This window comes from Barbatula barbatula (assembly GCF_947034865.1).
Source record: "Barbatula barbatula genome assembly, chromosome: 3".
Classification (NCBI taxonomy): domain Eukaryota; kingdom Metazoa; phylum Chordata; class Actinopteri; order Cypriniformes; family Nemacheilidae; genus Barbatula; species Barbatula barbatula.
In genome coordinates, this window is record NC_136764.1 from 16,160,511 (window position 1) to 16,188,483 (window position 27,973).

General features: G+C 42.1%; 2 protein-coding genes across 3 annotated transcripts in view; both read right to left on the reverse strand.

Annotated features, from left to right (window-relative positions):
* Nucleotides 1-13,942, reverse strand: part of st3gal3b (ST3 beta-galactoside alpha-2,3-sialyltransferase 3b) — a 61,385-nt gene extending 47,443 nt beyond the window's left edge. Inside the window, exons 1-2 of one of the 2 annotated variants that reach the window (XM_079452086.1) lie at nt 13,826-13,942; nt 13,707-13,744 (exon numbers count right to left, since the gene is read on the reverse strand). The gene's annotated coding sequence lies outside the window, so the exon portion shown is untranslated. Of the gene's footprint in view, nt 1-13,706 lie in introns of both variants that reach the window. The other variant, XM_079452085.1, reaches the window with a different exon arrangement.
* On the reverse strand, nt 13,707-27,369 carry kdm4ab (lysine (K)-specific demethylase 4A-b). Its single transcript, XM_079452075.1, has 22 exons — nt 27,086-27,369; nt 26,134-26,284; nt 25,704-25,879; nt 25,513-25,627; nt 25,235-25,428; nt 25,041-25,090; nt 24,863-24,966; nt 24,608-24,745; nt 24,310-24,530; nt 24,075-24,199; nt 23,582-23,973; nt 23,221-23,329; nt 22,969-23,141; nt 22,501-22,684; nt 21,583-21,659; nt 21,371-21,426; nt 21,107-21,215; nt 17,431-17,619; nt 16,773-16,943; nt 16,568-16,687; nt 16,210-16,302; nt 13,707-15,316 (listed from the first exon to the last, which is right to left on the reverse strand). Exons 2-22 carry the CDS (start codon nt 26,260-26,262, stop codon nt 15,176-15,178), a joined length of 3,066 nt encoding a protein of 1,021 aa, XP_079308201.1. The 5' UTR covers nt 26,263-26,284; nt 27,086-27,369; the 3' UTR covers nt 13,707-15,175.
* Between the last annotated feature and the right edge of the window lie 604 nt (nt 27,370-27,973).

A 27,973-nucleotide genomic window follows, 5' to 3' on the forward strand; every position in this document is an offset into this window, starting at 1 on the left:
GGGCTGACCTAATGTAAATAGTATCTGCTAGTATTTATTTATTTTTATACTGTTTCTGTTTTTTTATTGTAAACCACCATGCAAGTCAATAGTGAAGTGCTGCGTCATTTCAATTCTTATTGGCATGAGCAAGATTTTTTTAACTTGTGATGACAGATGATAGTCAGTCTACAGCTTCATATTTAGATTTTTAAACATTTATTTAAGAATAAAATGAATCAAAAATTATTAAATAGAAAACAACTAATAGATACAAAACTAGGACATGTCTGGTTTAACCAGTTTGAAGATGAAAGTGATTTATAATCCTAAAATAAGTTAAAATGCTTTTTACAAACCGCCCTTGCCTGCAGCAGTAATATAGCTATCGCATCGCCTGTCAATCACAATAAGAATCGATAAAATGAGAATAAGAATACAAATTGAAATTATATTCTCATTGTAACAAACAACATTAAATATACAATTCAGCTGGTGCTTTTGTTTTATGATACATTAAAGTAGCTGTAAGATAAAATGCTAAAAATGACATTAAGCAAACAGCACACTTTTAGTACGCCATCAAGCAAAGAGAAAATAATAACCAGTGCTTCCTAAACATATTTCACATTGTTTGCATTGATTCACAGAATTGATGGCTCTAGAAATTCTGGCACATGACAAAACATCTGGAACCAGTTTGGTTAGAATAATTACATCTAAAGGTGAGGTGTTAACATCTCTGCTTCGCAATAACACTTTCCGAATGGTTTCAAAACTGCATTGTAATGCAACAATCTACTAGTACTAAATTAAATATATATACAATTGAAAGAACATCACAGTTATCATAACCAAAACGATTTAAGCATAATTTACATGATAGCATGAACACTGCATGCTTTTAAAAACATTTCAAAACCTACTGCACTTTTCATTGCATGCAAGTTTAACGCTAAAAGTATTCGTTCAATTGGTAAAACTTACGTGATTTGAACAGGTGCCTTTCACATGCATCTAGAGTTTACCTCCTTCACAAATGCCTTCACATCAACTACTGTGGCAGTGGAAACAGGTGAGTCCTGCTGTAGCTGATCACATGCTCAGGGTTAATTCCAATGAGCCCTGAGCCCTCAAGGGCTGTCATTACTTGTGGAGGTTTAGACACAGATGGCTGGGCTATCAAACGTTCAAAATTAAATCGATCTCTATAAGTGACTCATGACAATAAACCATTAGATGAGAACTGATTAAATAGAGAACCATTAGACAAATATCATATTCTGGGATTTTTGTTTTTACAGTAGTTGTGAGGATTACTTGTATTGATTCACAGGGTGTACTATTTGCCTATTTGCCCATGCTGCATTTCGGAACACCTTGTTTTTTTTCCGTGCACATACAATCTCAGGATGTTTTCTTCAACTCTACACTGAGTTATAAGCTGAGAATTATTTGATGACCAAATTTCAGACTTCTGCACTATAATCGTTGGTAAAGAATAATTATTGACTGTTTACAGAAAAAATCATTCATGTAATTAAATATATAAAATAGTGTACTTTATAACGTAACAATTTTTTTATTAACTTTGGAGTTACTCTAACATTTGATTATTATTAAACTGATTATTTTGACTAATTTAATGTACTTAAATGTCCAGTTTGCTTAAATGACTAGTGTGTAGTTTTTTGACTGAAATGCAAGATAGTATATGTCTTCAGAGATGTATAAGACCTTATATAATGAAGCGTTGTGTTTTTATTACCTTAGAATGAGCTATTTCTATCTACAGAGACCACAGGTCCCCTTACATACAATGTTGTTGACATGTCGCCATGTTGATTCTACAGTAGCCCTAAACAGACAAACTGCTCTACAGAGCGCATTTTAAATTATCTCTTTCAGGAAAGAGGTGAAAGTGTGACAACATCTTAATCCTTTCTCGGAATCTGAAGTGCTTCGAAAGGAAGGGGTGGAGTGAGCGGTTGGATGCAGTTTGCAAAAATTACACACAGCATCTGCACAGTTGAGTCAGAGGGCCACAGCTCTGCACAGTTGAGCTCCAACCAGCTCTGAACCACACCTGCTTGGAAGTTTCTTGTAATCCTGAAGATGTTGATTTGCTGAATCAGGTGTGTTTGATTAGGGTTGGAGCTAAACTGTGCAGAGCTGTGGCCCTCCAGGAACTGAGTTTGAGACCCATGTACAGCATCTGCGAGAGGTCTTCGGACAGGCGGCTGATCCTCTTTCTGTACACGATTGACTACTCCAGTTATGGCAAGGACGTGCCTCAGTGGTGGATTATGCCCAAGATCAGCCTTCCTGATCCGGTTCTCCTGTTAGTGGTGGAGACTGACCCATCCACTACTGGGGTAGGTTCGGTGCTCTCTCAGCGGCAGGGGAATCCTCCGCGGCTACACCCATGTGCCTTCTCCCGCAAGATGTCACCTGCAGAGGCCAATTATGATATCGGCAAAAGGGAACTCTTAGCCATAAAACAGGCCTTGGAGGAATGGCTGGAGGGAGCAAACAATCCCGTTTTCTGTCATCACGGACCACCGCAAATTTGGAGTATCTTAAGGATGCCAAGAGACTTAACTCAAGACAAGCACGCTGGGCAATTTTCTTCTCTCGCTTCAACTTAAAGGTTACTTACTGACCTGGCAACCAGAATAGTAAAGCAGATGCCCTCTCTTGCCAGTTTAACTCCGTGCAGAATTCTGCCGACCCCGGAATCCATAGTTCCACCAGCAGTGTTTCTCAGCCCGATCCAGTGGACTATTGATAAGGAGATCGAAGAGGTTCCCCACCACACGGCACCCGAAGGAACGACTTTTGTTCCCCCCGAGCTACGTCCGGCACTAATGGGGTCTGTGCACTCTGTTCCGGGATCAGGACACCCAGTCAGTCAACTAAATCTCTCGCTCAATTCCACTCGTTACTGGTGGCCAGGTATGACCCAGGATATCGGCCGTTTTGTCTAGGGATGCTCCGTCTGTGCCATATCCAAAACCCGTGTTTTGTCACCGTGAACCTGACCTCTGGATATCAACCTCAATCTAACGGCCAGGTGGAGCGTAAGATCCAAGATGTCGGAATGTATCTGTGGTCATACCGCCACTCACCAACACAGCTGGCATCGTAACCTACCTTGGGCCGAATAAGCACAGAATTCCCTTCGACAAGCCTCCACAGGTCAGGAGAACCCTCGTCTGTGCCAGCTGTGGACCACTGGTTTCGAGAGCGAGAGGGTCTGGAGCACAGCCCATCAACATCTCCAGCAGGCTGTCCGCAGAAAAAAGACTCACACTGACACTCGTCGGGCACCCACATCATGTCCCAGGACAAAAGGTGTGGCTCTTCACCGGTAACCTACGTCTGCGAAAGCCCAGCCGTAAGCAGAGCCCCAAATATATTGGACCCTTTCCTATCATCCGCCAAATCAACCCTGTCACGTACGGCCTTCAACTCCCCCTTCAGTACTGGATCTCCCCCTCATTCCATGTCTCACTCCTTAAGCCTTACACTCATCCTGTTTCTGTTTCTCCCTCAGGGTCGGGTGTGACTAGCTATGTGCCTCCTCCTCCACCTCCGTTAGATGTCTCTCAACAGATCTATCTGGTACAATCCATCCCGAACTTCCGGAGGCGAGGAGGTTGGCTTGTATACCTGGTGTTGGGAGGGTTATGGTCCTGAGGAACAGTCATGGGTTCTTCGAGATGATATTCTGGACCCCTCGTTACTCAAAGACTTCCACAGGGACCATCCTAAATGCCCAGCGCCATGTCCCGAGGTCGGCCTCCTCGTTCCAGTAGGTCCGCTGGAGCGGTCCGTGGAGAAGGGGGTACTGTGACCACGCCTCCCTCATCAGAGCACAGATTCCTCCATTCACAATCACCGGAGTAATGATTACACAGTCATCTGCACCCAATTCCCCAATGACTATATACTCTTTTGTTTCACCACCACCTTGTAGATTATTGTTTCAGTTGTTGTTCTAGTCTCTCTTGCCTGTGATCTTGGAATATATCATTATCTGTTTTTGCCTATCGATCTCTGGATTATTGTTTTTTGCTTATTTAACTCCAATAAAGAGCCAATAAACCTCTTCACTGGAATGCTGTGGTGTTCTCATCTGTCCGATCGCAAAGCGTTACAATTGCGTGATTGAGTAGCCTCCTTTTTCCACAAGCCAATAACTTTTTTGCTCGCTACCTTTCGGCTTTACAACTTGGCAGACTGCTTACATTTTCACACAGCAACATTACACACTGCATGAAATGTGAATGTAGCAGGACCTTAAGAGGAGAAAACTACTTCTAGATATGCTAGACTACGCCACCCTGTTAACAGGGAAAATGTTAATACTAGTGAATTAAACCACCTACAAGGGACACAGGAACGTGGTTTTCGAAAGGAGGGCCAGAGACGTGGATACAAAAATATAAAAGCTTTATTTTAATAATGAGCAACAATCTTGAGACAACTTTAAAAGACTGGGTCATCATCCAACCTTCATGACATTAAGGCCAACATAGGGGGAAGCCGAGGCTTAACAATGGCAAGTCCGCTATTTAAGTGAGCACACGGCTCCTATTATCACTCTTATCACCCTGCACACAGGCATCACACACACTCCAGTAAGGCCAAGCACGAACGCAAACCACTGTGACAAAACCTCCACCACCGCACGTGAGGGCCTATTAGTGGCCTGCCCTGAAGCCTCGGCTCCTGTAATGACACACAGTTATTGTAATGTTCTCACAAACAGCACAGACTCGTAAATGTTTATTGATGATTTTTATATTAATAAACCAAAAGAAATCATAAAACAATACTATAATGATGAAAATCAGGGTTTGGCATCCAAGCTGGGTGTACGTGCACTCCACAGTCACCGCACCCTTAAAGCAAAACAGAATGGAACAAGCAGAAACAAACACCACAAGACAACTTCACAAAAGCAAAATAAATAGTTAAACAAACATCCTTACATGCACTGGAAAAATAAACATACCAAAAATCTACGAAACAAAGTCACAAACAACTTAAAGAAAGAGCCCAGCAATCATCAAACGAAGTGCTGGAGAACAGATGTCACAAGAGACATTCCAAGCGTGCACGCGCTGACGAGAAATTGTCAAAGGAAACAGCAAAATATAAAAAGCAGAGTTGACCCATATGCCTCGCGGTATCGGGAACAGTCTATTCCTCCACTTTATAGCCAGTCACACGCTCAAAGGATACCATCATACCGCCAAGTCGAGACTGCAGGAGAGGCATATACAGGGAAAGTGGCAGCCGCCAACAACCCACTGCAGCGAACTATCGTCAAAGCTAAAAAAAACAAATAATTGTTGCATAAAACCTGTGCATCTGTGCTAACTAGTTAGCCAAACAATACATACCTCGGTACGTTCACGCAGAACGGGAATGTGGGAGGGAATGGCATGTACAGCGAAAGTGGCAGCCAACGACAGCGTATTATCCCAAAAACTACAAACCAAATAATGGTTACGTAAGATCATGCATATGTTAATATTAACTCGTTAGACAAACACACATACCTCAAGCATCACAAGACACGGGACGGCAAAAGAGGCATGTAAAGGGAGAGTAGCAGCCGCCAACAGCTCACAGCAGCGAGTTAGCCTCAAAGCTCAACGGAACCAGAAGGGCGTGGTCCCCGGGCAGTGACGCACAAGAGACGGCAACCACACACAAACAGTGAATAGCATCCCCTTTTATACGGTCTCGCATGGTTCATAATTAGACCCGCGATAACCCAACAGCCTTGTGTAATTAGGGACGCCACAGTACGTCCCACCACAATCTACCCCACACACTCGGATCGTCGCCCCGACGGTCCCAAAACCAAATCACGGCTACTTAATCTCATGGCCTAAAAATGCCTGTTATCCCTGGTACTTGCTGAAGAGTGGCCCCACCCATTGGACAGGGAAGATGATGTCGATTAGGATGAAGCCCTGCAGTTACGCGACTCTTCCTGCGAAAAACAACCTCATCATCCCTAGGTAGACCTTCAGGCTGGGGTCCCCGAGTACTGGCCATACCTTCCTCGGGACACAGTTGTCCTGGCTCAATCACAGGAAGTATCTATCCACTCCTGTGGGCCCAGTTCCATCTCAGGTACCAGCCCTATCAATTCTGGTTGAACAGCGGATCGGTCCCGCTCCTGTACCACAGCCAGCAGATCCACCTCATCTTCACCCAATGAGGACGTGTCCACCACTGGGTCATGCAAGGGACTACCAAGGTCCATCACCTGTGTTTATCACTTGATAAACCACAGGGCTCCACAGGTCCTGGTTTTTATGATGGCCCCTTACCCCATAATCCCGGAGGTACACCAGCTGACCCTCCACCAGTGGTTCATCTCGGACATGCTGATCATGATGGGTCTTGCGCCTGTCGGCCATCACCTGCAACCGTTCATGTGCACCTGTAAAGGCTACCTGTAGCCTGGTTTGATGCTCCAAAACCCAGTCATGCACATTACCCTCTCTTGGCTGTGGCTCTCTCCCCAACAAGAAATCCACAGGCAATCGCGGCTCCTGACCAAACATCAAAAAGTGTGGCGATTCCCCTGTGGACTGATGAGGAGTACTATTATAGCTGAACACTACCTGAGGAAGACAAGCTACCCAATCACGTTTCCTGGACACTGGCAGTGTGCGCAACAGATTGTGTAAGGTGCGATTAAAGCGTTCACACTGGCCATTGCCAGCAGGGTGATATCGGGTCGTACGAGACTTCTCCACACCGTACAGATTGCATAACTGACGGATCAACAAGGACTCAAAGTTTCGACCCTGGTCAGAATGGAGACGGCCCGGAACACCAAATCTATAAAACCATTCTGTCACCAGCGCTTGGGCCACTGTCTCCGCACGCTGATCCCTTGTTGCAACAGCCAGGGTATACTTACTAAAAACGTCAGTCATGACCAAGACGTTTTCAATGCCAGAGCGCGTAGGCTCCAAAACAGTGACGTCCACAGCGAGAATATCATTCAGCCTAGCTGACAATAAGCGCCCCATAAATCCCTGAGCCAGTGGCTGAGTGTCTTTGGCTGCCTGGCACCGATCGCACTCTTGACACCAGCTTGCCACATCAGCAGACAATCCCGGCCAATAGCACCTCTGCCTTACTAATTCAAGGGCACGCTCTCTGCCCTGATGTCCATGTTGCTGATGCAATTGTCTTAGAACCTCTGACTTCAAGGCTACAGGCAATACTAACTGCAAGATCTCTTCCTTACCCTCAGGGCAGTGAACCCGGCGAAAAAAGGACACCGTCTTGCTCAACCAGACGGTCCCACTGCTGGAGCAACGTTAAGGCTGCCTTAGGTAGTCGGCACCGTTCATCAGGACTTGGGCGAGTACCTCGTCTCCAGATTCGCAACACTTCTTGGATAACAGAGTCAGCTGCTTGCAGCGAACCCATCTCACCAACTGAGTATCCAGGAAGCGTAGAGACCACACATTGAGTAACTACTCCAGCTGCATCTAACCTGACCAATGACCGTAATGACTCAGGAATTGCAGAGCCTGGGGCCAACCCCTCTAACACGTCATGATCCAAAGGAACAAAAAGTGCATCTGCGTTTTTGTTACTCTTACCTGAACGGTACTTAATGTCAAAATCAAAGGCTGCCAATTGAGAGGCACCGTTGCACCGAGCTTTGCGGAGGTCAGGTGGCTAAGAGGGTTATTATCTGTAAATACCACACACTTATTACCCAACAAGTACTCGCGGAATTTCTCAGTCATGGCCCATTTGAGCGCAACAAACTCCAGCTTCATAGAGCTATAATTGGACATGTTGCGCTCTGTGGGCCGTAGACTACGACTGGCATATGCCACTGGTCTTACCTTACCTTCATATTCTTGGGAGAGGACTGCCCCAGACCCTGGTAACTGGCATCCACCTCCAAGATGAAGGGTTTAGAGAAATCCGCATACGCAAGAACTGGAGTGGTAATAAGCTTCTCTTTTAACCCTTCAAAGCTCACCTGACAACCTTCACTCCATGCAGTCTCAAAGTTCCTCCCTGACCGTTTACCCTTTACACCGGCAAACTCCCCTACCAGCTCATGCAGAGGGGCAGCCAATTTGGCAAACCCCTCTACAAACCGCAGACAGTAGCTGGAGAACCCCAGGAAGGACCAAAACTCTGTGGCACTAGAGGGACGGGGCCACCAGGCCACAGCCTCTATCTTACTTGGATCAGTAGCTACCCCCTTGGAAGAAATAACATGGCCCAAATATTTCACCTCCTGCTGGAAAAAGGCGCACTTATCTAGCCTAGCCTTTAAACCTTCCCGCTTCAGACGGTCTAGAACTACCTCCAACCTCTCCAAATGCTGAGCAATAGAGGTGGAAAACACCACAACATCGTCCAGATATAGAAGTAGCGACTGGCACTGCTGGTCCCCGAATATTCTCTCCATAAGTCGCTGGAAGGTAGAGGGGGCATTGCACAAACCGAACGGCATTCGGTTCCATTCGAACAGGCCAAATGGTGTGCAAAAAGCAGTCTTAGGCTTATCCCCCTCTGTGACAGGGACCTGGTTGTACCCACTAGCTAAATCCATAGTAGAGAACCAACAGGCCCCTGTCAACGCATCCAGCGACTCCTCAATACGGGGCAAAGGAAATGCATCTCGTCTAGTTTTGGCGTTTAACTGACGCTAGTCCACGCACAAGCGAAGACCAACGTCCTTCTTTTTAACCAACACAATTGGAGAGGCGTACGGGCTACAACTCTCCCGGATTACCTGAGACTCCAACAACTGATTAATGTGGGCCCTCACAACCTCGTACTCAGAGGGAGGTACACGCCGATGTCGCTGCCGTACGGGAACATCGTCTAGCACTGGGATATCGTGCGAGATGAGACTGGTACAACCCAAATCACCAGAATATCCAGAAAACACTGTCTAATACTGACCAAGCAAGATCCTAATCTTGCCCTGTTCTAACTCAGGCAATCCAGACAAATTCAATGCTGCAATCTGCTCTGGAACAGTGGAACTGGCTACTTGAGTGCCTTGGGAATAAGCGCTAACTGTAAAAGGTCTTACTTCCGTAATACTCTAATGAGGGTACCCAGTACTCGGCGGGGAAACAATAGGACATCAGAAGTGCTTATGTTGACCACCGGAACATAAACTGAACCTCCAATCACTCGCACCAAGGCAGGGGAGGCCAACAACCCCTCAGGCAACCCCAACTCATAGGGCTCAAATAACATTGTACTACCTGCAAGCTGTTCTGCACAAGTTGCCGCAACAAACTTCATAGTCCCGCCTGTGACGCGACATGCCCGAGGACCGCGCACTCTTACCCTAGTCATATCGACGGAACTCTGCTCACTACCTTGATGGAAGTGTTGCAAGGCTTGGAAAACTGACACTGGTGCACTAGAAACGGGGGGAAATTAAACAAAGCAGGGCCATGATGTCCAAAGAGCTCCTGGTAGCATCGCCCGAGTACGTTCATCCCCAACACACCAGGGACTCGAGAGCGCAGACCACCAGGAGGATCCCTGACCACCAGCACCCCACATCGCGTCACTATTCTACTGTAAAGCTCAACGTCTAACTCCATATAACCAATATATGGGATGGAGAGACCATTGGCGGCCCTCAGCTGCAACCATGAACATGACCTCAATTGTTCTTGACCCCATGGCTCAAAATGCTGACCCAAACAACTTTCCGTAATGGTTGAAACCATTGAACCCGTCTCGATTAAACAGGGGACAGACACACCACCAATTAAAACATCCAGATGCGGACAGGAGGACATTAAATTTGGACTAGTATCTAATTTCTTACCGTCAGAGCCAACCTTTTCCCCAACCGAGCTGTGACTCTTCAGCACGGCGGGAATTCCTTTTCCGACGCATTATTCGATCGTGGCTGCCGGCCATCACTAACTCCCTGATCCGCACGCGGACGCAAAGGCGATCGAGACATGACACGTTCCACCCACACATTCCCGTGCAAAATGACCTGGCTTCTGACACCGCCTACAGATAACGGGTCCACTACGAAAGGACCGGGCACGGGAATGGGTGCCCTGCAACCGGGCAAAACTCTGGGTGAGATGATTTAGCTGCTCCTGTTTTAACTTTAACATATCTCTTAGTTCCCTCATTTCAGAATTTTTAGGTGAGCTACCACCTCCTTGCACTTCGTACTGAAACCCGTGTGCCAAAGGGACGGAAAGACTTCGACCCCTTGCTCCCCCAGGCATTCCCTCCCGCTCCCATCGGATTGCCTCGCTCCGTACCTCTAAGAGTGTAGAATAGGGTTGGCGGCGAACTAATTGTTTCAGTTCACGGCGAAGGGAAATGTCACAAACATATTCTACAAATTGATCCCTCAACAAAATCTCTGCATTTGACATGGCAGTAGGGGACTTCTGCTTAACTTTCTCTAAGAGACCCATCAGGGCCAGGGAAAACTCCAACAAGGTTTCCCCATCCCGCTGCCTCCTAGAGAAAAAGGCTTCCTGCAGTGCAACATAAGACCGGGCACAACCATACAGCTCTTGCAAAATTAAATACATTTTCTCTGGGTTTCTGGGCTCAACCACAGGGCGGTGGCGAATCTCCTCATGGGCCTCTCCTGCTAGATGATCAAATAAAAAGAACGCTTGATCATTCACGGACAGATGACGTGTTCTTATACAGGCTTTAGCCTCCTCCATCCAATTATTTATGTCAACACCTGGTCTACCATCAAATATTGGACATTTTCGATCCCTTGGTATGAACACAAGTCGCTCAGTGAATGTGGCACTACCACTCGCTGATTGATCAGCAGAGGGCCCTGAAGATCCTCTAGAGAGGTCAGCTACTGGACTCGAAGGGGCAGCTCGGCTCTGGTCTTGACGCAATTTCTCATTATAAGCCCTTAACTGAGCAACAAGTTCCCTTAATTCCTGCATCTCTTCCTCCATATTTTTGTTTAGAAAAAAACCAGAGCAATCTCTAAGTAAATAGTACAGATAAGGGAAAACAGCTGCTAGAATACTCCAAATCCACTAAAATGATGCTGCTGCTTTCTTTCCTCCAACACTAGACTTGGAAGGGAAACACCAAAACAAAACCAAAAACAGTAATAAAAAAACACAATGTACCGATCAGTCAAAATTTTGACCCAAATGACAGTAAGCATCCACGTCTCGGCCTAACGAAGAAATATGCACCCTGCCGACTACGCCAGAATGGGAAAGGTCAAAATATAAAAAGCAGCAGCATCAGACAGAGTTGACCCATATGCCTCGCGGTATCGGGAACAGTCTATTCCTCCACTTTATAGCCAGTCACACGCGCAAAGGATACCATCATACCGCCAAGTCGGGACTGCAGGAGAGGCATATACAGGGAAAGTGGCAGTCGCCAACAACCCACTGCAGCGAACTATCGTCAAAGCTTGGTACGTTCACGCAGCACGGGAATGTGAGAGGGGCATGTACAGCTAAAGTGGCAGCCAACGACAGCGTATTATCCCAAAAACTCAAGCATCACAAGACACAGGACCGCAAAAGAGGCATGTAAAGGGAGAGTAGCAGCCGCCAACACCTCACAGCAGCAAGTTGGCCTCAAAGCTCAACGGAACCAGAAGGGGGTGGTCCCCGGGCAGTGACTCACAACAGACGGCAACCACACACAAACAGTGAATAGCATCCCCTTTTATACGGTCTAGCATGGTTCATAATGAGACCCGTGATAACCCAACAGCCTTGTGTAATTAGGGACGCCACAGTACGTCCCACCACATAATGTTAAGGATTCTCTTTAAAAGGGCTATTTGATGCGTCACATATTTCATGTGTCCATCATGACATTCAAGAAACAGCTCTGTATACAATCTTAAAAATAAAGGTGCTTAAAAGGTTCTACACTGCGATGCCATAGAAGAACCATTTTTGGTTCCACAAACAACAGTCAAAGGTTCTTTAACATCTGATAAAAAAGTGAGAAAGAGATGGTTCTTTAAAGGTTCTTTGGCAACCAAAAGGTTTTTCTGTGGCATCAAAGAACCTTTTGAAGCACCATTTTTAAGAGTGTATATATTTATTAAAAACTACAAAAATATTCCAAGTTCATCTTTTCTAGCTTTAGCTAGGTTACTTGAAAACATTGCTTTGTAGATTTATTGCACTTATTATTAGCTTATTGACAAAATGTTAAATGCTCACTCATTTGTAAGTTTCTTTAGATAAGTGTATGCTAATGAATTAATGTAAAAATATAAGATGTGTCAGCTGTTTATAACTAGTTGTGAGTGTATGCGTGTCTGGTTTGTATAATAAATAAATAAACAACATTATAGAGTTGTATCAACACAGAATGGCAGCGGTCAGCACTCAATCACTGCACACTCAGCAGGTTAACTCAAAAGTCAAAACACACCTTATTTACTCTACAACGTGGCTTTTTGGCATAACTCAGCCTTAAAGCCCTTCGGTCCCAAGATCCATTTAATTAATTGTGTACTACAATATAGCACCATTCGGCTCCTTATCAAATACCATGTTAACACTATTTATTTTATTCATTAAATAAAATAACTTTTTATTGAAAAACAGACGCGATCACTCTACATAAAACTTGTTGCTCATTTTAATGTAATATCTCTATTTCATCCAGTACATTAAGTTTCCCAGCATGCTTTCAGAAACTGAGAAGCCATGGGTTCATGACTATTTTAGTTTAACAAGCAGTTAACAAGTTAGACTGTTAACAAGCCATTTGTTCCTGTTCCAGTTCCAGTTAAAAAAAGTTCAATACAATGTTGCCAGTAAGATGACGTTTTAAGGAGATAATGTATTTACAAAACCTGTTCTGTAGAGCAGTTTTTTTTCGTTTAGGGCTACTTTAGAAACAACATTGTGGATTCCATGCAAGGTGACCCGCAGTGTATGTAGAAAGAAATAGCTCATTCTAAGGTAATAAAAACATAATGCTTCATTGTGTAAGGTCTTTATACACCTCTGAAGACATACAGTAGTCATGTATATTATATTGCATTTCTGTCAATAGATCCTCCAAAACATACACTTTGGACCTTCAAGTATTAAAAAGTAAACTTATTTCATAAGCCTTTGAAAGCAGAGCCTTTAACATCATTTAAGTATTTTTTGCTGCACAAACTCTAATTTGAACAACAATTTTCTTAACATCCAGACTGCTTACAGCAGGTCTAATTTAAACTGAAGTCAATTTCCTGAAAAATATCACGTGAATGTTTAAATTAGGCTTATTGTATATGAGGTTTCAAGTTCATGCGAAGGACCAATAAAGTATGTAATAATAACATAATACAGTTATTAACAATTAAAACGTACTGCTTTTCGTCAAGGTCTCTGTTATGTTTGTCACTGCTATGTTTTCTCAGAGATCACGTTTCAATAACGTAAGCCACCTACATTTCACACTTGATTTTAATGGTTATTTAAATTTAAAGCAAATGTAATAATATTAATTCAATAAGACAAAAGCACTTTGCATCCTGGCATGAAAGACTAGGACATCCACACAAATGGAAGCAATGTACGCAGACGTGGCTTGTTTTTACATGAACTGTCTTGACATGGCAATAAGCATATAATCTTGATTTGAACACTTCTATTACTCCTCTAAACCTGTACCACTATAACAAATATACCCAATTTGCTCATTCTCACCTTCAAAAATATCAGTGCTTCCTGAGAAGAGCCTTTTCCTGGAGATTGATAACACAAAAACAACAACTAAATAATGATTTCCCATGGGTTTCATCTGCTAAAAATATAACACACTTCACCTGTCTGGAAGCAGACAGCTTTTATAGGATTTAGTCTGTGTTTAAAATTGCTTGTTTTGATGGTTTCTGCATAAACAGACTAGGAAGAAGTGATACAGTACACAAATATTTTCAAACAGGTTGTGAAAGGCGTGTTTACTGACTGATGGCAATCTAAATCACACCAATTGAAGCTGAAAGAGACAAATGACCAAGCAGTTCACAGGGAGAGGAGACATTGTTTTAATTTAAAAATAAAGTTTTAGTCTTAAATGAACAATGTAGATCCATAGTCAAAGACAAAGGATTTTAATGCGTACTACAAAAAAAACAAGGGTCTGTGAATGAGAATGCTAATCAACGCTAAAGAAATCGTCACAAAATGCATTTAATTTAATGTAGATGATTTAAATGAGGCTTCCTTCTTAGTACACTTGAAATGAAGTGCTTCAAAAGGGTTTGCCTTCCCTGCCTTAGGAACAATTCAACTTGCAATTTAAAGAAAGAGAAACCTGTTGATAAATGCACTGGTTTGACCACGATCGGTCGCAAGTAACCCTCACCTGTGTTGGTATAGAAAACCAACTAAACAGTAGAAAAAGTAGAGAATGTTTTGCTTTAACACATATAAATACATCTTTTTACAAACAAAGTTACTTAAACTAATATGCAGTTAGGAAATTGACATTCCTTGCACTTTGACAGAAATATAAATAAAACAGAATCTTGATCTAAATGTGAAAGTATAAAGCTAGTTTTCTATAATGTCTCATCTTTACAGTAGATCACACAAAGAGCTGCTCATACTTATAAAGACTAGATTCATCCGTGAGATATTGCGAAGCACTTCGACAACCCATTTAAAAATTCAGCTGGACGGCACGTCCAAACCGACGAATGATCTGTCCGATGGTTTAAAGGTCTGTTTGTGTGCGGTCAGCCAGTGGGTCTGCAGGGATGTGATTAAAAAAACATTACCACCACCTGACTGAAGATAGTGGGAGTCAAAGAGCCGTCCAACCCTCCTACTGAGCCTGAGCCAGTTGTGTGCTGTCTGAACAAACAAACATTCTTACACAAGACATGCCTGATCTGTTTAATCCTGTTAATATTTCTCATCTGTGCCTTTGATGGCTGAAGATATTATTCTTCACAGTAAGAACACCAGAAAATATTCATAATCGGCCTGAAGGTCTAAAACTTGATCTTGATGTTTTTTAAAACAATAGGCTCAGTGGTGGATGTTTTTTCCCAGTTGTCCAATAGCGTGACCTTTTGTTTGTCCCCTTAAAACATCAAAGCATCCGGTCCGGCCTGTTTGTTGTATTGTTAGTAATATGTGTGTTGACCATGAAGTTTGTGGGGAGTAAATTAGTCCATGATGGCCCTGTAGATGACTGGTTCGATGTAATCCTCCCTGTAGCGAGAGTTGATCACTCGCTGTCTTTTCGCGTCCTGCTTTACCTCCTTCTCAACAAACACTCCTTTGAAGCGCATGTCCGATGCCACAGACTGCAGAGAGAAATGTACATTGAATATGTTTAATGTAATGTACAGATCACAGGTGAATTGGAACAGCAACACTGAGTCAGGTGCTGGCGTCTGATAAACCCATCTATAAGCCTGAGAAACAAAGTGAACTTACTGTATGTGTTAGTTTATAATGTAACTATTTATATTCACATTCATTTATATTCATATTTAATAAAATCTTGTGTCATCATTTATTTAATGTTGTTAAATTGCACCATTCACTTTTGGGTCCATACTATAGAAGTGAATGGATGCCAGTGCTGTTCGTTTATCAACGTTGGTAAAAAAATCTTCTTTTATGTTTTGAGGAAAAAAGTTATAAAGGTTTGACATGAGAAGAGAGTGAGTAAATAATACAATAAAAATGTTGGTGAACTCGAAGTTTGAGCCACATAACGTTTGTTTATATTGTTGCTGCTGAAACCATCTATATCCAGAGGCCAAAACTGCTAGCTGGTGAGCTCCAAAGGCTAGTGAAAATTGGTTTTGATGAGTTAAATGAGGTAACTAGCTAATTTACCAGAAATATTAACAACTGCAACATTATACATTATTTAAGTGGTAAGAATTATATTCAGACCCTACTGACGTTAGCAATGTACACAATTCAAAATGAAGAAAACTTGCCGCAGCTTGTATATTTTCAAATGATCTTTGACTTCAATAAAATTATTTATCATCAGAAGATTATCAAAGACATTTACAGTTGTGTCAACTAAACTGAGGAACTAACAATGTGGGAGTGTATGATGCCATTGTAAATGAGATAAAATATAGTTAAATGCAAAAAAGTGTAGTGTAATTTCTTTTTGTATTGCAGTAAAATCATTTTTGACCCACGCTATGATGTAATCCTTGATGAAATCACTCACCAGACGAGTCTTGACGCGTTTGGGCAGCTCTTCTTCTAAACTGTACAACTCTTCCCTCTTTACAGTAAGCTGAGAATCATCCTCAAATTCCACCTGGAAAATTGTTAAAAGAAAGAGGCATTTTCAAGTAAATCATGGAATAAGGGCAAATATCATGGAAAATTATTGTATAGTATTATTCCCCCTATATAGTATTGTAGCCTATATTGTCATATTTAACTTTAAACAGTATACAAACATATTAGTTGCTTCTTCAATCCCACTACATCAAATTCTCCATTTTGCCTTTCTGCTGCGTCTTAAGTTCAATAAACTCTAACCCACATGGTGTGCACAAGTGTGTTTACTGTCCTCTGACCTGGTACATTGGGATGATATGGGCAGCCACAAATTTGGCTCCATAAATCAGGCCATCTGTCCAGCGCACCTGAACTACATCACCCTCTGATGGCGGTCCAAGCTGCCGACAGTCCCTGTTCTGGGATATAAAGATCAGCATTGCTTCAGACACATAACTTCTTTATATTTAATCACTGAATGAGTGCCATCATTTAGGTTCTTACCACTATATCCTCAGGGAACAGGTTGTCACTAAATGAGCCGTCATCGAAGATGACCTCATAGAATGTGGCTTTGGTCAGCTCAACCACCTCACAGTGGTAATATCGCCCGTTTTTGTGCTTGCAGATAACTTTCTGTCCATTCTCCAGCTCCCGCATAGATATCCTGTTGCGCTGAAGATGATAACAACAATGATCACACATCAACTAACAGATATCTCTCATAGTACAACTTAAGTCAATATTAAAGATACCAAGATTATATGTTCACAATCTTACAATATTGTCTTTTACTTTTTTATACATAGTCATTCTTAACTGTAACTTACAAGCAGATTGGCAGACACATTTGCAATATTCAGGTCACCAAAAAAGGAAAATCCATCTTTGCTTATCTATTTTATTCTGTGGGGTCACTTTTGTTTAATGCGAGTTTATGTTTATACTCAAAATGAACAGTCAACAAACCACCATGAAATAAATATGGATTACAAAAGGATTCTTTGTTGTAAAACAAACTGTTCGTGTCTGGCTTGCTTCCAATGACAATGTGGAAAACCAGTTCTTCACATTTATGCTTGAATTGTTCAGCTATCATATTGCACTCTGCCAAGTCGCTCCTCCCTGTTGTGTCAATTGCAGTGTGTTGTTGCGTCTATACCTCCACTTGGATGCCACCCTTGTGTCTCCAGCAGGTGAAGTAGACGACGAAGGGCCAATCATCTGGGTGCATCATAACTCCTGCGGCCTGAGCGCATGTTGCATGAAAGGAAGTGGAACAGCGACCGTGCGAGCACTGCACGCAGCAGCCTGCACTTTTTTTCACCCACTTACGACAGTACTGACATTTCTGCAAAGAAACACATCTTCTTGGTTATGCTAGCATAAAAGACATCTAAATGAACTTTGGGTTAGGCTGGGCTTAAGTGACACACATACTGCTATAATATCAGCTTGTATGTAGGTCTGCAACAACTAATCGATAGAATTGATAACAATCAATAATGAAATTCCTTGACAACTAGTTACTTTACTTGCGAGCTGCGCAGTTATAAATCAAGCGTGTCTTATTCAGTGGTGTAACTTTGTTTTGAAAAGTGGTGGGGGCAAAAACAATACTTTAATAAATTGCTTCTGTAATAGCTCGTTGGGAATATTCATCATATATAGTGGGCAGGTTGTCCATTGGCTACTCAGCACTTCGACTCCAGCTTTCACAGTATTTGGTTCCCAAACTGTCATTTGGGGAAGGTCACTTGGCTGTTGCGATGCAGTACACTTAAAATCAGTTTATTCCTATGACAAAAAAAGGCATTTGTTCATTGGTTTACACGTTTTTGTGCTTGAACACTGAAAGAATGATGCAAGCATTTCATCTTGGCCGCATTTCTGCAGTTGCGGCTTTGTTTAAAGCAGCTCATCCTGCATTTTCCACAAGCTTCAGATGTTAAATGAAAATTCTTGTCATGAATTACTCACCCTCTAGTTGTTCCAAACATCTATAAATGTCTTTGTTCGCACAAAGAGAGATGTTTTGGAATAAAGACATTTATAGATGTTTGGAACAACTAGAGGGTGAGTAATTCATGACAGAATTTTCATTTTTGGGTGGAGTATCCCTTTAATGTCAAACGTGTCTCTCCGAGCAGTGTGAGGTGCGCAGTTTAAAGTTAAGCGTGTCTCTCCGTGCATACGTCTCTCCGAGCAGTGTGAGGTGCGCAGTTTAAAGTTAAGCGTGTCTCTCCGTGCATACGTCTCTCCGAGCAGTGTGAGGTGCGCAGTTTAAAGTTAAGCGTGTCTCTCCGTGCATACGTCTCTCCGAGCAGTGTGAGGTGCGCAGTTTAAAGTTAAGCGTGTCTCTCCGTGCATACGTCTCTCCGAGCAGTGTGAGGTGCGCAGTTTAATGTTAAGCGTGTCTCTCCGTGCATACGTCTCTCCGAGCAGTGTGAGGTGCGCAGTTTAAAGTTAAGCGTGTCTCTCCGTGCATACGTCTCTCCGAGCAGTGTGAGGTGCGCAGTTTAAAGTTAAGCGTGTCTCTCCGTGCATACGTCTCTCCGAGCAGTGTGAGGTGCGCAGTTTAAAGTTAAGCGTGTCTCTTCGTGCATACGTCTCTCCGAGCAGTGTGAGGTGCGCAGTTTAAAGTTAAGCATGTCTCTCCGTGCATACGTCTCTCCGAGCAGTGTGAGGTGCGCAGTTTAAAGTTAAGCGTGTCTCTCCGTGCATACGTCTCTCCGAGCAGTGTGAGGTGCGCAGTTTAAAGTTAAGCGTGTCTCTCCGTGCATACGTCTCTCCGAGCAGTGTGAGGTGCGCAGTTTAAAGTTAAGCGTGTCTCTCCGTGCATACGTCTCTCCGAGCAGTGTGAGGTGCGCAGTTTAAAGTTAAGCGTGTCTCTCCGTGCATACGTCTCTCCGAGCAGTGTGAGGTGCGCAGTTTAATGTTAAGCGCGTCTCTCCGTGCATACGTCTCTCCGAGCAGTGTGAGGTGCGCAGTTTAAAGTTAAGCGTGTCTCTCCGTGCATACGTCTCTCCGAGCAGTGTGAGGTGCGCAGTTTAATGTTAAGCGTGTCTCTCCGTGCATACGTCTCTCCGAGCAGTGTGAGGTGCGCAGTTTAAAGTTAAGCGTGTCTCTCCGTGCATACGTCTCTCCGAGCAGTGTGAGGTGCGCAGTTTAAAGTTAAGCGTGTCTCTCCGTGCATACGTCTCTCCGAGCAGTGTGAGGTGCGCAGTTTAAAGTTAAGCGTGTCTCTACGTGCATACGTCTCTCCGAGCAGTGTGAGGTGCGCAGTTTAAAGTTAAGCGTGTCTCTACGTGCATACGTCTCTCCGAGCAGTGTGAGGTGCGCAGTTTAAAGTTAAGCGTGTCTCTACGTGCATACGTCTCTCCGAGCAGTGTGAGGTGCGCAGTTTAAAGTTAAGCGTGTCTCTCCGTGCATACGTCTCTCCGAGCAGTGTGAGGTGCGCAGTTTAAAGTTAAGCGTGTCTCTCCGTGCATACGTCTCTCCGAGCAGTGTGAGGTGCGCAGTTTAAAGTTAAGCGTGTCTCTCCGTGCATACGTCTCTCCGAGCAGTGTGAGGTGCGCAGTTTAAAGTTAAGCGTGTCTCTACGTGCATACGTCTCTCCGAGCAGAGTGAGGTGCGCAGTTTAAAGTTAAGCGTGTCTCTACGTGCATACGTCTCTCCGAGCAGTGTGAGGTGCGCAGTTTAAAGTTAAGCGTGTCTCTCCGTGCATACGTCTCTCCGAGCAGTGTGAGGTGCGCAGTTTAAAGTTAAGCGTGTCTCTCCGTGCATACGTCTCTCCGAGCAGTGTGAGGTGCGCAGTTTAAAGTTAAGGAAACTTAATAGATCTGTTGATTAATCGAGACAACGCTGTTCATTTCAAATACATTAACAGCAAGAACAAACGACAGTCTAATGATCTTAAGTTTTATTTGACGTTATATTAGGAGTGTACTATTATTAGAAAACTTAAACTGTCTTAGAAAATGTAGTGTTGTGAAATGCCAGAATGATTGCGGTTATGACAAATAAATGTCTGTTTTAGGGCTTTGACCATTATTTGTCTGTTTTAGGGCTTTGACATTTAGTTCTTGTGCATATTTTATTCAGCTTTGAAAATTGTCCATATTGTTCTAAAACAACCATATTGTTTTGAATATAAGAATATACTTTTTTCTTGGAAATGCATCGGAAAAAATGGTGTCATCATAAATTTAAGGTGTGGTCTTTTATGTGTCAATAATACAACCGCCAAATACTTATAAATTTAGTAAATTGGTTAGGGGTGAATTAAAGGCACCTTTAAAATGCTATCAGTCATAGAAAGGTTTAGTCATTTTTTCTCACTAGAAAGACTACAATAAAATGTTATTTTTATGTTAATGAAATGTTGGTAGGTTGGTTTTCACACTGAGAATATCTTAAATGATATTAAATTTTACTGCAGGTAATTTTTATGGTATCTGTTGTAAGTTGATGGCTATGTGGTGGTACATTTTAACAGTATTACCATATTTTAGTTACAATATATACACTAAAATATGCAATATGCATGCACTCCAGCTCCACCTTGTGTCTTCTATAGAGATTTGCAATAATTGCGATGATCTGAAACCATTAGGATGAGATGATTGTTTAATCGTGACAACCTTTTATATATTTGTTTAAATATCAGTGTCCTGGGTTGACGTCTTTACCCTTCTCATCCAAATCCTCAATGTTTTGAGCTGCTTTGATAACATTAAAATATTCACATTAACTGCTTTCTCTTCACATGTCACTAAGCACTGAATTTACACGGTAACACAAAATCAAGCATGTTTTGGTGCAGAACATTCACTCACCAGCTTAAATCTCTGCAGCGGTATATTACTGAGGTCGACAGGTCTGCGCTCTGCAATGTTCACAAAGCGAGCCTCCTGCACGGCCACAGCGCATAACACGTGAACCCACCTGTAAGACAAACACAGGTTTCATTGGTGCTGGAGGTACAACCGCCTAACATGACACATTGTCAGCTAACGAGAGAGTCAGTTCACACAAGTGCCTTTTGAGTTTAGAGTGAGTTTAACTGAAACTGCCTTGAGCGAGAGGCCCTGGACACCTACTTGTCATTGTTGGCTTTCTGGAGCGCTCCTCCTCTCAGAGAACATAAACAGCAGTCCTGAGGGAGAGACACAAACAATCAGTGACTGCACTGGGAATTAAACAGATGAGGGAAAGCAAGTGGAAAAACCTTGTCAAGTATGACATCAAGGCACGATAATGCCCTCGTGTCTGGCAGAGGTTTCAAAGATGAAATTTATAGTTTAAAGCTTACCTGAGTTAAGGCGTTTGCTTCACAGCGGGAACACCTCCAGTCGTCCAGCTTTGTGTCCTGAGACACACCGTAACAACCTGTAGATGATGAATCAACGTGACATAATTTTATTTTTATTCTGTACTTTCGTTGCCTTTGTTGATTGTTACTTGTCTTGTAACCTTACTTGTGTACTGGAAGCTTCTGTAACCAAGATAAATTCCTCGTGTGTGTAAGCACACCTGGCAATAAAGCTTGTTCTGATTCTGATAACATTAGCTGCGCTTGTCTCAAAATGGCATTGGCAACAGATATTATTTTGTTGCAAAAATACAAGATTTATTTATTGTGACTTGACTTAAAGGTATAGTTCGTGCTAAAATGAAAATTATATAATTTAAACAAACTAAATTTGTTCCACACCTGTGTAAATTTCTTTGTATTGCTAAACACGTGAAAAACTAAACAGTTCCGGGGCACTATTAACTACCACAGTACAGAAAAAAACATAAAATGGCACCTCAGAACAGTTTAGTTTCCCCACATTCTTCCAAATATATTCGGTTGTGTTTAACAGAACAAAGAATTTCATACAGTTTTGGATCAACTAAATGGTGAGTAAAGGGTGAAAGAATTGTCATTTTTAGGTGAAATGTTCCTTTAATATTCAAGGAAGTCACTGAATCAAGAAAAGCCAGGTCTGAATGCCAAATTGTGAAGGACTGTGGATCGTATTCCAGGGATAATGCTTCTATTTCAAATCTACTGTCATTTGCTATTCTTGCCATTCATTGTACATTAACCATTTTTATTTGGATTATAGAGAGACTTAATACAATACATACAACAATAGTCTAAAACAATGACTAAATAGTACAGCTTCACAGCAATAATTCTGCATAATAAATACAAAATAATCAATGTAAACGAAGAGCTTACTGGTATGTACGCGCACACTGCACACAGAGCAGCTGACTAGTCGGCTGGTGCCATCTTGCTCCAGATGAGGGGTGGACAGATGTCCCTCAGAGCTGCTGGTAAAGCACATATCTGGAATCAGTGGTTTGGACCTCTGCTTGTCTCTTCCATCACAGGCACAACTGCTCAGGCTGATGATGTCGCTCTATATAGAAGAACCACCAGAGTGTAGAGCACATTAAGTAAGGAGATTTTTACAGTCAAAGTTTGCAAAATATAAAGAGAATATATTACTTGGCTTTAAGGTCAAATAAGATTTTTAGATCAAATAAAATGTAATCTGGCCAAATATTCACACAGCTTGTTGAATCAATGATGCAATGTCAGAGGCTCTATAACACTTTCAATTGAAACTAATAACACTTTCAATTGAACTGTAGTTTCAAGTCTCTAGATCTAACCATGAACTGTGAACTGTGAGTGTCATACCTCTTCATATGTGTGAAAGAGGGTGCACACGGCACAGTACGGAGGCTGCTGGCCCATGCGAAAGTTGAAATCCTTCTCAACTCTAAAGTCACGTGGTTTACTTTGCCACATGGGAGCCAGGAATCTTGCCCAGGGATCTGTTTCATCAGGCTCAGGTGTTGGCTCCTGGATGTCTGTGGGGTGACGGAGTTAATGAGCAGGAATACAATCAAGGATGTGATGATAAACTAACAGCACACAGCGTGTTCTAACCATCATCACTGGAGTTCTCTCGGAGCAGGGGATGAAGGCGCGGCAGCTTGCTGAGTGGCTGCAGTTTCCTCTTCATGCCCTTATTGTCTTTTTCACCCTCCATTTCATTCTAAGGAAAAAGATAGATGCAGCATTTCAAATAGTTTAGGTGGCTGGTAAACAGGCAGGGTTGGAAAATGTCTTTTTTGCAACACCTGCCAAAAGAAAGCGAATGAACAAACATTATGCATTCATAATGCACACTGCAAAATATTGCTTTAGTGGAGTTGCAAGGTTTATTCCAACTACACATAAAAAAAGCTGTTCATTAGCATCTCTTCATAATCATACACAAACAAACTACGTGAATGGAGTAACCAACCTCTACCGTGTCGGGTTCTGGCACGTGAGAGTGTGGCATCACATCTGGTTTGATGTCTGGTTCTCTGAGGTCCTCTCTAGGCTTCACTGTGCTAGGATGTTGAGATTTATGTAGAGTTGATCTGGCGGCATAGCTGTGGACCTGTAAAGCATCTGAAGGGCTCAGGGTCCGATGAAAGAGAAGGCTGGCCACACCTGGTTTGGAGGAAACCCGTGGCATGGCTGACAAGCAGTGAGGAACAGTAGGAAGAGATGCAATGCATAGATGATGTTTTGGAAAAGGCTGCGGACAGTCGGAGGTTGGGGCAGTAGTTTTAGAAATGGAGGCAGCAGCTCCACAGCTTGCGTTCTTGATGTACTCTGCAGATGGAAGTAGCCGGATGTCTTTGTCATCTGAAATAATTGTATTTAATTACATTTTAAAAAACTGTATTCATTTACATGATCTTACAAAGTAAAGACTGAGTTTATTAGAAAATAGCTACAATATGCACCTCCATATCGGCCCTTTTTGCCATATTCATCCTCCTCGTCATTCATTTCAGGCTTTGGAAGAACTTCCTCTGGTAAATCCAGACATACTCTGTGCCTCTTTGTTCCTATCCTCTGTTTGGCTGGGCTAATTTAAAAAACAAGTCAGATATTCTTAAATGTGATATTCTTAACAACTGCACAAGCAATCACTAGGCAAAAAGATCAAATAAACTGAAAATCGCTTATATTTTTCACCTCTTCTTTTGGCCTTCGCTACTTTGGTTCTCGATGCAAAGTTCCTGAGTGCCACTCTTTCCAGCCTCTCCAACTAAAAACTCAGCTGCCTCGGGCGTGGCCTTGGAGTGGTCAATGGGAGCATTATCCTTCCCTGCCAACCAAAGCTTGTACCGCTCAGGCTGAAACTTCTTTACAAACACATCCATGGAAATCTTCACCATGTCTTTCCTACAAGAACACTGAAACCACAACATACCAAGACTTGTAAAAGGTTGCTGCCAAACAAAGTATTTTGGGAACAATTTTATATTTTTACCAGAATGGCTTGTTTTCCATAGTCGACCCATCGTCTGGTGGCAAAGTTTGTAGATTCAGCACAGTTGAAACCATGGTTGAAGCCTGCGTGGTAGCCGTATGGAAAGGTCACCATAAATTCTCCAGCCTCCTGAGTAATCTAAAAAAATGACATCACAAGACTGATGTTATTTACTGTGTTACTATTTAGTAGTTTATTCCTGAATACACAAATATTATATATATATTAATTATATATGCATGAATAAAACTCCACCTTTTCAAATGGAATGCCATACTTCTTCAAAATGGAAGGGGAAATAAGAGTCATCTTGTGTCTAAGAAATGCTTCACAGTTTTGTGAACTTCCAGGAAAAAATCCTGCAAGATAACACAAAAACGTTATTGTAAAAATCTAAGCATGAGAAATGTACAAATAGACTCCACCTCTTTACCTTTGGCCAACCGCTCCAGTCTCTTTCCATGCTCTGGAGGAACGCAGTACCTGTAAGGCCATTCAAGAAAAAAATGTAACACTTTGCATCGGCACACATCTTTTCGACAACAATCATCCATATACCTGGCTTTCAAATTATACATTTGATTATTTTAACTAAATAAAAGCCACAGGTTTTACAAACAAATTTACCAGGACTTTGGTTCCCCGAAGTGCAAGTAATTAATGCTGTAGAGATCCATGTCCTCTGTATGCCAAGCAAAAGTGGTTTTCCACATGCCAAAGTAGAGGTAGGGCGTGTTTACTCCCTCAATAGTGATACCACTCTCATGCTCCACAGTGTCAAGTATGGTATTCAAGTGTCCCACGTTCCATTCTTTCACATCCTGAACAGGGCGTGAAAAATAAACAATTAATCTATTTCCAATAGGGTGCGGCCCTTGAAGCAAAACTAAAATATTTAAGCTCACCGGGTCATAAAGGCTGCCATTCACATCAGCTCCATAAATGGGAGGGTTAAATGTTACGTTTTTCCAGTACTTTCTTTCAAGCTCTTCAAAATCATCATATCGAGGGCTGCAAAACCTCAAATAGAAAAAGCAGACGTGGTTACAAATTGTTCCTGCTAGAAAATAAGACGTTTCAGTCAAGCAAAACTTACTTGTCACTGTTGGCAGTTCTGCGAAACTCTTTCAAGGTCATGGCTTTTTTCTGGATGTTGTACTGGGTGAACAGCCCTGACTGCCCTGTCACGACCTGCTGAATCGGTGCAGGTATTAACAGGTCATCAATGTCATCGTATGAACGGCGAGGCTTCCAGCTTTTGGGGGGGACGATCTGTCGGTCAGCAGAATCAAGTGTAACATGGTTAGTTAAGTAAAGAACATTCTGAATACAGTAGCCTGATGCACAAATCCACATTGATCAGCACAATGTACAATGCACAAAATTCTTGACCAAATACACAAATATACATCAAGTTATTACTACTTTTTAGTAACAGAGATTTAAATATATTTTCACAGAATTGTACAGATTTTAAACATCAGAGGATGTAAAAAAAAAAAAGCCAGAAAAAATATTCTTCTAACCTTGGCCAGGCCTGCCTTGTGTGCACCTTGGGATTCCACGTATGCAATGTAGCTACTGAAGTTCTTGAACTCCTCAACTGTGGGGTAAAATGTCATAATCCCCTTAGACGTTGGCATGTCTGACGCCATCTTGACTGTCTGTCTTCAAGTCCTGTATGATAAATATGATGAAGATCGTAATTGTATCTGTAATATGTAACTTAAAACAGAATTGTACACGTTTTACACACATATATACTAATCTACTATAGAATAAAAATATAAAATAAGACATCAAATTAAGATGACAGTAATGAATAAACACTATAATTTGTGTGAAGACAATATTATTATTATATGGATTTTTACAGAGACAGTCATAATGATAGTACATCTTTCTTCCGTTTGATAACATCCAACTGATTAGCCTAATCCACATATTGCAAGTTAGAGCGAAGTTTTAAATAAGACGTTGGTAAATAAAAGTTACATAAAACCACCTTACAAATCACTAGAACTATTGCCACAAGACTAGTTGGCAAAAACAAAATCGCCAAAACGTGAACTCCATATACACACACTGCACGCAACGCCCATTCGAAAGCTCCGCCCTGTGTGCTGAAACTCCGCTGCCGATTGGTCGACACCCGCGTCTCTTTAAAAGTCGTAAGGCTAAGCTAACAAGTTAGGCCAAACGTCAAGTACAACCTCGCACAAAAGCATAAGACAAATAAATACATCCAAACTATATGTAGTACATAACGTGAAGTTTAATATATACGCAGTGCAAACGCAAAATTAATTAAATAACGTGCATAGTTGGGTAAACTGGACGGATATTGCAGTAGTGAAAGTGCAACGGTTAGCTCTTCCGAGCCAGCAACTTCCCCACTATTTACAATCCAATTAATCAGTATATCATCGAAATCATAGCAATATAAAAACAACAATAACTTCATACACAAACACTTACCAGCTCCGTCGAAATCAACCTTAATAGGCGCCCTAAACCTTCGCAAATATGTTTTTTGCCAACAGCAGATGCTTCTCTTGACAAACCTCCATCACATCTCGTTCAGTGCGCATGCGTGTGCGCTGTGCAGGATTTGTTTACTATTATTGGCCCATGGACACCATAACCAATCAGATGACTGTCACGTTTACAACTTACAGTCCCCAGTTTCTGTAATACGCTGTTTGTATGGTTCGTTTGATAGCAGGATGCCAAAGCTTTATTTGTTAAACTTTTATTTTGCCTGGACGGTCGTAAACCGGTTTCATTTTTATTCTGAGATTAATTTAGCCCATTATTTCGGAGGAAAGTTTTAATACTGTAAATATAAATAATGATATAAATATAAATAATACATTCAATACAATTAAATATTATATGTGAAGATACAAGCGTTTTATTGAATCCTTACGTTTATCGCGTGCTGTAAAACAGACAAAATATTTAATATATCGTTACGAGGACTACATTATGTGAAATTATATATAATGATCTTAATTATTTCATTCACTATTTTAATAAAAAGTGGGCTAGCTTATGTGAATGTTTACCTATCAGGAGTATAATACATGAACATTACACGATGTGTATCAAACGTACCATGGTATTCTTGTAAACACCATACAGTGAAACATGCATATTTGCATCATTCAGGATGTAACGCATCTGATACTATCGCCACCACAGAGTCGATTTGTCATGGAAAATAGGCGGAAATAAATGTATTTCCTCCTCACACAAACGGGTTTCGTTTTCTTTTCTATTTCTTTTGGAGGCTTTCGGGATGCCTCCCTGAAATGCTTTTTTGCAGGTTGAGATGTCTGCTATTTCTGTAAGCATATTGGGGTT

What these genes read in the sequence shown, in the direction of transcription:
- kdm4ab (XM_079452075.1), bottom strand. Translation starts at nt 26,262, where the DNA reads ATGGCGTCAGACATGCCAACGTCTAAGGGGATTATGACATTTTACCCC. An exon ending in ATGGCAGCCTTTATGACCCG is followed by an intron (nt 25,429 to 25,512) that starts GTGAGCTTAAAT and finishes CGCCCTGTTCAG; the next exon opens with GATGTGAAAGAATGGAACGT. An exon ending in ACTGGAGCGGTTGGCCAAAG is followed by an intron (nt 24,967 to 25,040) that starts GTAAAGAGGTGG and finishes GTTATCTTGCAG; the next exon opens with GATTTTTTCCTGGAAGTTCA.